Source organism: Nestor notabilis, unplaced genomic scaffold, assembly GCF_000696875.1.
Source record: "Nestor notabilis isolate BGI_N333 unplaced genomic scaffold, ASM69687v1 scaffold17023, whole genome shotgun sequence".
Classification (NCBI taxonomy): Eukaryota; Metazoa; Chordata; class Aves; order Psittaciformes; family Psittacidae; genus Nestor; species Nestor notabilis.
The window spans coordinates 10,072-22,333 of NW_009922712.1; the positions used below are offsets into that span (position 1 = coordinate 10,072).

The following is a 12,262-nucleotide window of genomic DNA, read 5'->3' on the forward strand; positions in this document are numbered from 1 at the left end:
CAGGCTTTCCCCTGAGCATCGATGCCAATTCTCACAGTGATCTGCCTCGTGACATCCAGTTTGACAATGAGAAGGGAATTGACTTCATTCTGAACTACTCCAAAGCGTAAGTGTTTGTGAAACTTCAGGAGTTTTACAAAATCTCTCTGGGGGCAGGGTAAGGATCTGATCACCTTTTAGATTTCACTGAAATTTCAATATTGGGTTCTTTTCTCTCAGATGGATCTGCAGTTGCTCAAAGTAGGAAAGAATTGAAGATATTTTTTTAATTAAAAAAAAAAAAGACCAAATAAACAAAACAAATACTATTTTAAGCTTTTCATGCTGGCAACTCACCAAGCCTCAGCATTCTCGTTAGACATTGTTTTGGCTATAGATAGATTGAGGAGGCGCTGGTGAAAAGCACAGGAAGAAGGACTACTGGCACCTGCAACCTTTGGCTTTTTACTTAGTTCTCAGAGTCGCCCCCTAGAGATACTTTTCTCCCCGGACAGTGATAAGCCTTTCAGTCACATAGGAGAAGATGGTGTCAATACACCCTTGAGACCCTGCTGAAGAAAAGCTGCTTTGAGCAGGTCAACAGTTAACCACACCTGAGCATAATCTGCCTGGGACAACAAAGTCACTGTTCACTCACTTGTACATGTCGTGTCACTGAAAAAAACAAGAGTCCTGGACAATGGATAAGCCTGAATAATCAACCCTGCAGAGCTCTTTGAAATAGTGCAGGGTTAATGAGGCAAATAGGATTTCTCTGGCCTGAAAGTCCCCTTCTGACCTGTCTCACGTGCCCAGGTCACACCATATTGTCTCAAACATCACCCATACTATCAGATGTATGTGACTTACACTGTCTAGCAAACAGAAACTCTAACCCTGGATTCTGTTCTGAAGTTCGTCTGTGATTCAGACACCTAGCATCCATGCAGAAAGTCCTGCCCAGTAGTTACCCTCCCTTTGATCCTTGTATGATTGCTGTGTCCCTGTCAGGTGTGAAGAGACCTCTGTGAATGCCATTTCCTGTTCCAGGCGAGACAGTTGCCAGAGTTTTACTTCATAACATGCCTCCGGGTACCTCTTAACACTGACTGCCATCTACAGCAGCAGAAAGAGTACATTCTTCATTACTCCATTCTTCCTGAACTGGTGCTAGTAATGATCTTAATACTCTCAGCTGATGTTAACTTCTGATGGTGTGCAAATCACTAGTTTTTCTGACTGTAGTTTTTACATTACATAGGTCTTAAAGCACTACTATTGTAGGCTGCTGAGAACAACTCTAGAATGGAGTTTAGTAAATGCAAGAGCAGGGACCAGGCATTTGAGGTGCCTTTCAGGCTTGAGTGTAAAGGTACAGCCATCAAGTTTAATTCTGTAGTGTGACCGATCTCATATTCCACCACTGAAAATATTGTTGTGTGTAGGTATATAAAAAGGTGGAAAGGAATGGGGAAGAATATTGAGGAAGCTGGTGTTTGGTTTGTTTTTTTCAAAGATGTTTTGTTTTATTTTTAGGATGGAGAATCTTTATATTAACCGTTTCATGCACATGTTCCAGTCCTCCTGGAGTGATTTTGCAGATTTTGAGAGGATCTTTGTCAGAATCAGCAACACAATCTCTGGTGTGTTTATCAGCATTTGATCATGTTTCCATCAGAGAATTGCTAATTAGTTGTCTTGTGCATATCTGATTAGATTAGCAAGTGGCTGACCTGCACTTCTGCTCTCCCATGTTTTTTCATAAATAAACTCTAATCTCAGACTGCTGATCACAGCAGCAGTCTGCAAGTGTAAAAAGGGAAGCTATGATCTCACACGAACTAAAATTGCTAGGAATTGCTCAGTGGCATTCTCTGTCCTGAGCCATACTGGAGTTCAGCCCAGTTGGGCATCATAGTCCCTTTTGGCTTTTAGAAATGTATTTTCAGAAATGTGCAAGTCCCATAGGACAAGTTTTCATAAGTATTTTGCATCTAAACCTAGAATAGCTTAGTGGGAGTGCTTTTCAGAGAGTATTAGCTGTTAAGGCATCTTTTAAAGTTTGATTATGTGCGTCCCAGTTCAACCATCTAAATACATGGAAAATCTCCAAAAAGGCACATTTGGAAATGTTCTATGCTAAAGGCAAGTACAAGGGTGACCCTCTTGCCTCTTACACAGACCAGATCAAAGACTGTTGCCTAACATCCCAACCATGTGCTCAGTCCTGGTTGCACTGCTGCTAACAGTCCTGGCTTCTCAACCCTGTCCCAACACAGAGAGGGTACTACTGACTCAGTTCTGCAGTCATAACCTCACCTGTAGCTCCCCTCAGTCAGTTCTCATGGGCCATTTCTGTCAGTGACATGGGGCAGCTCAAGTGCTTTTCAGTGGTAAATTTTTCCCAGTGGTGGTCACTTTACCTTTCATGCAGGCATGAAAGCCCATGCTGTTAGGCCAACAGATCTGGGGATGGGTTGTAAAGAGAGAATGACCTGGGAGTTGTAACTTCCTCACCTGGTCCTGCTGCAGCCAGGACGGGTCATCAGACCACAACGTGAGGAACCATGATACTCTTGAAAACTAATGCTTGCTTGGCCTGAAAAGGCTTGTGACTTTTATTCAAAATGATACCTCTTTTCAATATGTGTCAGAATCAGTTGTAGATACTGCATTAAATGCTGTACTTGCTGTTTCATACTCAGATCTTCTTACTAGAAGACTAAATCTCTCTCTAAGAGTGTAAATTTCACTTTCGTACTCAGGGCTATTCAGTTTCTGCAGTATCTTTCGTACCGTTAAAAACTCCATTGATGTAGTATTAACATATCAAAGACAAAACACTTGTTTTCTCTAACCTTTTTAAACATGGAAATCTTAGCAGTTACTTGAAAACCCAGTAAAAAAAATGTGCATGTCATGGTGTCATTTCTGTAAAGCAGGGCTGGGAAGCCTTTGATTTGTGAGCCAGGCTCAACCTTCTACTGTCACCCATGGTTACAGTATTTTACTTTATTTTTCTGCATTATTGGATATAATAGATACACAGATACTATAAATTGGTTAGTGTGTGGTTTCTCAAATGTGTGTGAGTAGCCTGTTCAGACTCTGCAGAGGAAAATACTTTTCCCTCCTGCTCTGAAGTGTTTCTTCTCTTCAGGCTGCCTAAGAATCAGTTAACAGAAATAAGAGTAATTTCTGTGGTCTTGGGTATAAAATAAAGCACACAAGGTGGTCACAGCTAATAAAAACTGATTAAAGCAATTTGTTACATTTAATAATATTGCTTCATTAAGTACTTTTAATGCAAGAATTAGATGTGCTCTACAATTAATTTAATTGATTACATTTTCATACTCATGAGGAAAACTCCAATTCTGTGAGTTTTGTCTGAGACCAACGATTAACATTTATGTTCATGCAACTCTGCATCTGCATATTTGCAAGCCTTGGCAGAGACAGAGGTAATGGAGAAGGTGGTTGAAGGTGTTTTTTAGCCATGCAGTTTCTGTCCAAATAATTTTTTGCTTGGTGTAGACTTCAGGTACAGCTCCAGACTCATTATGCAATTGACAGCGATGATGTAAATGTCAACTTTAAGTAAACTTAGCTTTTTTCCACTCTGTTAGAAAGCACTGTAATGTTGACATTATTTAAATTATCACTGCATTCCTTCAGGTCTGTTTTTTTCGTCCTTTCACCCTTTGTAGAAAAATTGCTTTAGGAAAAAGTTCTGCCTTGTCTGAAAATAGGCAATAATGGAAAACTTCACTTGCTTCATTTTTCCCATGAAGACACCAATGGGATTTTTTACATTAATTGCTTTTTTTTCAGAATCTGAACTTGGAGGCTAAACTGGCAACATGACATTAGGAAACAGAACACTGCAATTGTGGAAAACATCCACTCGTACCACATATGTAGTAATAAAGAGATGGAGTAGCCAAGACCAGCGTTTTATTAAGAGGACATGTCAATCTGGGTTTATGTTAGCAACTGAAAAATAAACAGAGGAAAAAAAAAACACCTTAAACAAAAAATAATGAATGAGGGAGCAAGGAGTTTTACTGAGTCAAAGTCAAAATCCCTAACCAAGTGTCCCTTCACCCAGCTCCAGCTGAGAGAATTTCTCCAGCCAATTGCTCTGTATTTCCCTTCTCCTGGCCCTGCCATCTGTTTTGGACTGATCCCTCTGTACTAGATACCCTGAGATTTGAAGAGTGAGGATTTAAAAATATCATGGAAGACCTGAGAAGGTGGTCTTCGAACAGAAAGAGTATTTTTTTATAGGCCTGGAATATTTTACTCTTCATTGCTTCTGTACATGGAGAGACAAATTATTATCAATATAATTCTGCTTAAAGTGAAAAGAAAAGTTTACATTGTCCATTTAAGTAATTTTTCTTAAAATTCTATGGCACTTTTTGAATCTTTTTCTTGCTACTTTCTTTAGTCAATGTTGCAGTGCAGTATAACAAAAGGTGGGAGGAAAGGGGGAATTTTATAATGCAGTAGGATATTGATGTAATGCAAATATTGATGCTGCAGGCTTGTTTTTCCTTTAGAATATGTGATGCAGCACTGGAAGGAAGATTTTATGTTTGGGTACCAGTTCCTGAATGGATGCAATCCTGTGCTGATCCGGAGATGCACAGAGATACCCAAGAAATTGCCTGTGACTATGGATATGGTAGAATGCAGTCTAGAGAGGAACCTGACCCTGGAGGAGGAAGTGAAGGTACGGCTCTGAGTCAGGTGGCTGCAGTGATCATGAGATGGTGGAGTTCAAGATCCTCAGGGCAGTGAGAGGGCACACAGCAAGATCATTGCCTTGGACCTCGAGAGAGCTCACTATTGGACTCAGCAGCCCCGAGTCAGGTAGTTTGTGTAAAGGTGCTTGCTGTCTCAATGCATCATCCCTGACTCATCATGAGCTCAATGATTTTAAGGTTCCTTCCAAGTCAAACCATTCTATGATTCTATGAGCAAGGGTGGGCCAGTGGCCACTCATAAACACAGGATACAAGCCAGCCCCTGGTCAACACTTCCTGACCTTTGTTCTGAGTCTTGCTGCTTGCACTCCATTAAAACACATCATGCTTCTTTTTATTCCTCTCCAGCAAGGAAACATTTTCATTGTGGACTATGAGCTGCTGAATGGTGTGGATGCCAATAAAACAGACCCATGCACAATACAGTACTTGGCTGCACCCATCTGTCTGCTGTATAAGAATCTGGAGAATAAAATTGTACCCATTGCAATCCAGGTGGGCTTATTGTCAGGGTAAAGGGACACATTGTCACATTGTTTGTTGTCTCATCTTAAACATGAATGACTTGGAGTTTAGTATTCTTCTTACTTCTTTCAGCTTGGTCAAAAACCCGGGCCGGACAATCCCATATTCCTTCCTTCAGATGCCACATATGACTGGCTGCTAGCTAAAATCTGGGTTCGCTCATCTGATTTCCACATCCACCAGACAGTGACCCATCTCTTACGAACACACTTAGTCTCAGAGGTGTTCAGCATAGCTATGTTCCGGCAGCTGCCTGCTGTGCATCCCCTCTTCAAGGTTGGTTCTTGCATAAAGGGATGTATGTGGGTCAGGGTGGTTATCACATTAGTTAGACAAACCAAAAGAAAGCCCTAGTGATAGCTCAGCTGACATAGTTTGGTTGGCTGCCCGGCAAGGTGATGTACAACTAAGCCACCAGGACTTCCAGGACTTTAAACTTTTCACATGGTTGCTGTTGAATTCAGAGAATTTGATTTCTTTCATTGTTTGTTCCTTTTCACAGCTCTTGGTGCCACACATGCGGTTCACGATAGCCATCAATACCAAAGCCCGAGAACAGCTTATCTGTGAATGTGGCCTTTTTGACAAGGTAAGTAATCCCTTTTGTGAATCTTCATTATTCTTCATGGTTCCATATGTTTTTTATCCTTTAACCATCACATATTGCCTTATTTCTTGACCTTTCTACTGAAGGGCAAACATAACTAATATCACCTGAGAAACTGGCACACAGAACTGATGCCTTGTTGTTCTAAAGATGTTATCTTCTACCTCTCCTCTAAGTAGCCAGTTCAGAACTGGCCAATGTCTGTAGTGAGTCAGTATCTCATTTACTCATAACTGATATGTCTTTGGGTATGAATATAGACGTGCAAGGTAACATAATATGCACGTACATCCCTGTACATGTATGCACACAGTTAAGTCCCCAATTTTTTTAAAGCACTCAGTTATTCTTCTTGAGGCAGGGTGGCGAGCAAAAGAATTTGTGATTGCAAGAGGAAATTTGCATCAGAGAAAAACACAGAGATACGATAGATTTCTAAGTCCACAGTTTCACTGCCCAGAGCGTGTAGATCCAGCCTTTCTTCTTGAATTGCCATAAGCAGCAGATCTGCAGATTTGCTAGGATTAGAACTCAGCTTTGTCTGAGTCAGGGAAGCATACACGTATATCATGGACTGCGGTACAGCTCATAGGTCAAATCTGAACATCTAAATCTGACTGCACTGTCTTTCATGTGTACCCAGTTCTTCCTCCCTTGATTACCCCGGAAATGGCATGCTGTATCTAGGAACCGCAGCAGGTTGGCACACAGCAGTCTCTGTCACAACACAATAATAGCAAATGGGAAGTTTGGGAAGGTTTCAGAAGTCCTTCCAAAGTGGGAGCCTGTGTTTCAGAACAACTCTGTCCCCCTTACACCAGAGCAAAAATAACTCTCATGCTCCATAGTTCTTCACCCAAGGAGAAAAGAGAGATTAAATCCAGGCACCTTCCTTCTGTATTCCACTGCTGACTATGGAGACCTGGCAGGCACTCCATTCCCTTTGAACAGAAGCATAATGTCTGTACCCCATGCATGCAGGATAAGTGTATCAGTAAGACCTGCCAAAGAGGATCCTGGAGTTCCTGAATTTGTTGGTTCCAATGTAGATGAACAACCAGCTGGAGAACAGTAAGCATAAGCTGACTACGACACTAGCTACATATGATAGAAAAGCAATATTTGGGAGCTTTTGTGCAGTGATTATCTAAAGAGTTTTGCAGTGACATTTGTTATGGACAGGCTGTGTTTTTCAAATGTAATATATATAGAAACCCTGGCCAATCCTCATCAGTAGCCACCCAGCAGGATTGATCTCCTGGCTTAAATTCCAGGGTGGCTAATGGTAGCCTGCGTCCCTAAACACTTTCTCCTAAACCACTCTGAAGCAGCAGTGGGTGGTTTAGCAAGAGCCCTGTTCTAACACACTCCTGGCTGCCCTTCCTCACAAACACACTGATTCTGGAGCATAGGGCTGCAGAGAGTGCTTTGGATTAGATACTTTGATGTTTCTATACTTTATTACTGTATTCCATTATAAGCAGGTGCTGTACCTATGGAGAAAAAGTGGATATTAAGGATGATTCATGGGAAAGGTGTGAAATCTCTGAATTCAACATGCACAGTTGCAGTAGATCTCTGCAGTTCGGTATTTGTGTGGAGATGTGGTGTTTCCCTTGAAAAATAGATTCATCAGCATTTTCAATACTATTTATCTCCTACAAATTTGTAAAGTGAGTCATGGCACAAAGTGAACATAATCTCTTACTTTTCCTGTCTTGCCATTCTTCCTGCAGGCAAATGCTACCGGTGGAGGAGGACATGTACAAATGGTGCAGAAAGCAATGAAGGATCTGACTTACAGCTCCCTCTGCTTCCCTGAGGAGATCAAAGCTAAAGGGATGGAAAGCAAAGAGGATATCCCCTACTACTATTACCGAGATGATGGCATTAAAGTGTGGGAGGCTATAAAGAGGTAAGAGGCCATAGTTCTAGAAATGGCTAATAAAGTCACTGTCACAGAGACACAACTTCATTTTAGAGATCTCTGCTCACTTTACTATTCATCACAGCCCTGTGAATGGCACCTGGGCTGCTTAGTGCCTTTTCGATTCAGCCTATCTCATCTGAGGAAAAACATATAGTCAAGCACGCCCTTGAAAGACTCTGAATTCCTACTTTTTTTAGCCCTATTTTCTTGTACTTTGTATTTCAGAAGACCCTTTAAGGTATGTACTCTTCTATGGGATTTCACAGAGTTGAGAGAGTTGGAATTTAGCCCTGCAAAGGGAATTCAGTTAGCTTTTTTTTTTGCTATGCACAAACCAAGAGAGAACCCATCTCTTTGACCCAACTACGTAAGCTCGTCAAGATTTTTGTGGAGTGGAAAAGAAAGCTTACCTTGCATGAGACTTGCGTTATGAAACTAAATAAATTAGGCATCAGTAGATTTGAGCAAAACCTTTCTTAAAATGCCTTAAAATTACAAGGCCCACATTTTGTCAGGAAGGGCAGCAATTCTGAGTCAGGAAACATTCTGCAAGGCTGCTTGACCACACAAATGTGGCTCCTTTTCAGATATGAAACATTGCCTCAGAATGGAATGATTCATTTGTTTTTTATTCTACACTAGCATTTCATTTAACAAACAACATACTTTTGCATGGCATAAATTGCTTGCTACATATGCAGCTGTTTCTGGTCACATGGCCTTTGAAAAGTGTGTTCATTAAAAATCAGATCTTTTGTGTACACATGATAGAAGGTTTATAATGCAAGCATAATGTTTAAAGTGTTGGATACATCTCTGTCTTCTGTGTTTTGGCATGGGGTTATCTTGCAATATTTCCTGCAATTGTTACTCCCCATTTGAGAGAAAAGGAAGTTATAACTTTTCTGTGGTTGTTTTCTTCATGTAGTCCATTTTTTACCCCTTTTCTCTTTCCTGTGTTTTCTTTGCTGACTGGGGTATGCCTTTTCAAATACCAGATAGTACTTAGTGAACTTGATTTAGTTGACTGTCTGTGGATGTTAACCCAGCTAGAGAAAGATGTTACACTGCCTCAACCTTGTCTGAGAGATTCTTCGTAAGTGAAAAATCTGCTTTATAAATGGCGTGAGCAGTAGCCTTTTGAGTGTGTGATATCCTGACCCTTGAACCCATAGTCATGCGTGTGTCTAGTCACCATGAATCTCCTACACTACATAGGGGTGTCAGTCTGTACTCTTCTGATGAAGTGACTTCTTTATCCAGCATTGTTTCACATGTGATAGATGGCCTAGATTTAAGAAATCTAATAAAGCTGTCTCTATAGAAAGAATGAGGCTCACGTGGCAAATTTTTAAACCCCTTCTTTAATACTCATCTTCTTGTTTCTGATCTAACTGCAGTTACGTATATTCCAACCCCAAGATATTCCAACCCAAAAGGCTTATCAACACTTCATATACTAACTTATATTTGCATGGAAGAGGGTCTAAGATGCTGCCGTTGTGTAAACGAAGGATTACCTTCTACATGCATTTGGCACAGGTCCCGGGTTATGGAGGCAGGCTCATGCAGGGCAGCTTTGTAACTGCAGGTCACAGGATTTTTCTTTTCCCTTGGCTTCCTCTGGAAGCCAAAATTACTCAAACTCTTGGTGTTTATGCAGTTGTTTGTCTGCCTCAGTAACAATTCTTGACTTAGCTGGCTAATAGAAACCACATTGACAGATTTTTAAAAGTCTCCAAACTGCAACACATTTATAGCTTACTAGGGGAGAAATCTGTATTGGATAACAATTCTTAATCCTATCAGTCATCTTCCACAGTCAAATGTTTCGTCCTATGGGTTGTCAAAATATTTAGCAAGAGATTATAAGTACCTGCAGAGTTAACAGGGTATCTCAGCATACCAGTTAATATCTCAGTTAACCAGCCTTTCAGTCATGAAATGCAAATTTTCAGGAAACCACAATTACCTGGGTTTACTGCTTTCAGAACTATTCGTTATCTTAATGTTTTAAGAGCCTTTCTTCTTGAGGTGCCTGGGAAGCCTTTATAGAAAGAGGGATTTTGAGAAGAGGAACTGAACAGTGAAGTATGCAGTGTATGCAGTGGGCGTAGGAGAAAGCTCTAGACCTCTTCTTCCCCAGGAGAAGTTTCCTGGGCCACCCCCACTTTGGAGTTTTGTGAAAAGGATGTGCAGTAGGAAGGGATCAGCTATTTGAATGGTATTCAGGAGCAGCTTTGGAGTATCCCACATACAGGGGATGATGCTACTATCACAGTTTGGGAACACGTGTGGATATGCCAGAGGGAGTCTGTATTAAGTGAAGAAAAGGATGTAGATGTCATAATGGAGATCCAGGCAGGAATGAAGCCTCAAGTAAGACAATAAAGCGCACAGGACTACTCAGGGGATGCAGTGTGGTCCAGCATCTTTTTGTTGGGGAAGAAAGTAATGCTGCAGTCAGAACTGAATCAAAGTTGCCTCTGTGCATTCGCACTGCTTGTGGGAAGGAGTAGGAGAGTGTTGAGACCTGCTTTGCCTTTCTCTCTTTCTCTACGCAGCATTTATCTCCTCTACAAGATCAGTAGAAGGTCTTCAGGGAATGGCAGGCTTGCTTTCTCCTTTTTGTTTTGTTTCGCTCATTTGTTCTGATGTTTGCAGTTTTGCAGAGGATGTTGTTCACATCTACTATGAGAGTGATGAGGTGGTGTGTGAGGATGTGGAGCTCCAGGCCTTTGTCAAAGACATTTACGTCTATGGGATGAGAGGCGTGAAGTCCTCAGGTAAGATATGATGGCCCAGCCAGGCCTGCAGCTTGTTGATTCCCTCCTGACAGCAATGCTGCCTGCACAGCATGCCTTGAACTGTTGGAGTCCCTCTCCCTTCTTGGTCCAAAAATGCTCTGTTTCATGGATGAGACCCTGGATTAGGCCCTTCCTCAGGAGACAGCTTATTCCTTTGCCCCAGATTCTCACCATGAGCTTGTGCAGCTCACGTAATCTCTTTATACATTGGAGATTAGTCCTTTGATCTTGTCTGCTCATGCTTGAAGCATTAGGGGAGGGGCTGCCTGTATGTGCTGTTGGAGCCACCATGCAGACTGATAGAAATCACAGGAAGCAGCAAAACACCCTTGAATCCTCTCCTCCAAACCTTGCACCAAATAAGAACAAGTAAGAACCTCCTCAGGAGTATCTTGCTACACTTCGCATTTATTCATCATCTGTGTTATCTTGAGCTGTTCTGCTCTCTTCAAGATACTCACAATTCTTTCCAATAAATATTTTCCTTTGGTCTGTCTCTTCTCACTGCTTCTTGCCTCTTGCAAACCATTACTTGGCTGTGGGAGCTCTCACCCATAGCACGGTTCTATTCTCCCACCCCAGTTAACACTCTCCTGCCTTTCCCTAAATATATTTTTTTATTCCGCTCACATTTTGTCCAAGCAGGTTTTCAGAAATCTATACAGGTGAATGGGGATTCTTCATACTGTCCTGACTGACTTGAGACCTTCAGGCAAAACTGTGATGTTTCCTCTCATTACCAGCATGCACTGGTACATAAGAGCCTCCTGGGCTCTACCTAGCCAGACAAGTAAAGAACTGGGGAACGCTTTCTTGCTGTAATTTTTGTCTAGTTATCATCTCTTACGAAAAGCATAGAAATGGCCTGCTAGTAGGAACTTCATGCTTGACCTAAGCATCTTGATATGGGACGAGTACAGAGCCTTTCCAGGGCTACAGCTGGGGTGGGATGCTAAAAGCACAACTGGTGTCAGGTATGTCACTACAGGTGGGAAAGCTGCCAGGCCTGCAGCATCCCTGTTTCCACTGCTGCCAGGGGCTGCAGCAGAGAGCAGGAGGACTTGGCTGGGTATATAAAAAATGGAAGGAGGATAAATGGGGGAAAGGCTGCTGCACCCGGGGCTCTCCCTCTCATCTCATTCCTGCCCTGGGAAGGCTGCTCTAACTAGGAGCATGCAAAGCCCCTTTAAAGGTGGGCACAGTGTGCTTATGATGGTAGGACACAGGATGGAATGGTGGCTGGCCAGAGCTACCATGAGCCTCTTCCCCCTCTCAGGTTGAGTTCACATCTGCACCAGGTTGGTCGTGGGGATATGGAGCAGCTGGCACAGGCAGCTTGAGCAGGGGCAACTTATCCCAGGATGCTGACAGGTCTTTAGGTATCCTGGAACCTGTGGTCACATTAGGCTGGGACAGGGAGTACAGCACAGGGCTGTGATGCAGTGGGCATAGAAGAGATACAGGCTTGGGGGTGCTTTGATAGCAAAATATTTCCCTAGTCCCTGATGTTCTGGGTTCCTGTTCCCTTCTTTATTTATATAGCTCTGTTTGATTATTCCTTTTCAAAGACAGCTTTACGCAACTATTTCTGTTCCTCATTCTGTTGTTTCTCTTTCAGAAGTTCTCATTTCCTCATTCCTGC

The 12,262-nt window shown here is 42.1% G+C and overlaps 1 protein-coding gene across 1 annotated transcript in view; it reads left to right on the forward strand.

The window, feature by feature from the left end:
- ALOX5 (arachidonate 5-lipoxygenase) overlaps positions 1 to 12,262 on the forward strand; it is a gene marked incomplete at its 5' end in the record, with an annotated part of 19,271 nt that overhangs the window by 3,102 nt on the left and 3,907 nt on the right. Inside the window, 8 exons of the mRNA XM_010011770.1 lie at positions 4 to 106; positions 1,516 to 1,622; positions 4,545 to 4,717; positions 5,100 to 5,246; positions 5,349 to 5,552; positions 5,779 to 5,865; positions 7,620 to 7,798; positions 10,478 to 10,599. Of these exons, the coding sequence (XP_010010072.1) occupies positions 4 to 106; positions 1,516 to 1,622; positions 4,545 to 4,717; positions 5,100 to 5,246; positions 5,349 to 5,552; positions 5,779 to 5,865; positions 7,620 to 7,798; positions 10,478 to 10,599 (1,122 nt within the window). The remainder of the gene's footprint in view (positions 1 to 3; positions 107 to 1,515; positions 1,623 to 4,544; positions 4,718 to 5,099; positions 5,247 to 5,348; positions 5,553 to 5,778; positions 5,866 to 7,619; positions 7,799 to 10,477; positions 10,600 to 12,262) is intronic.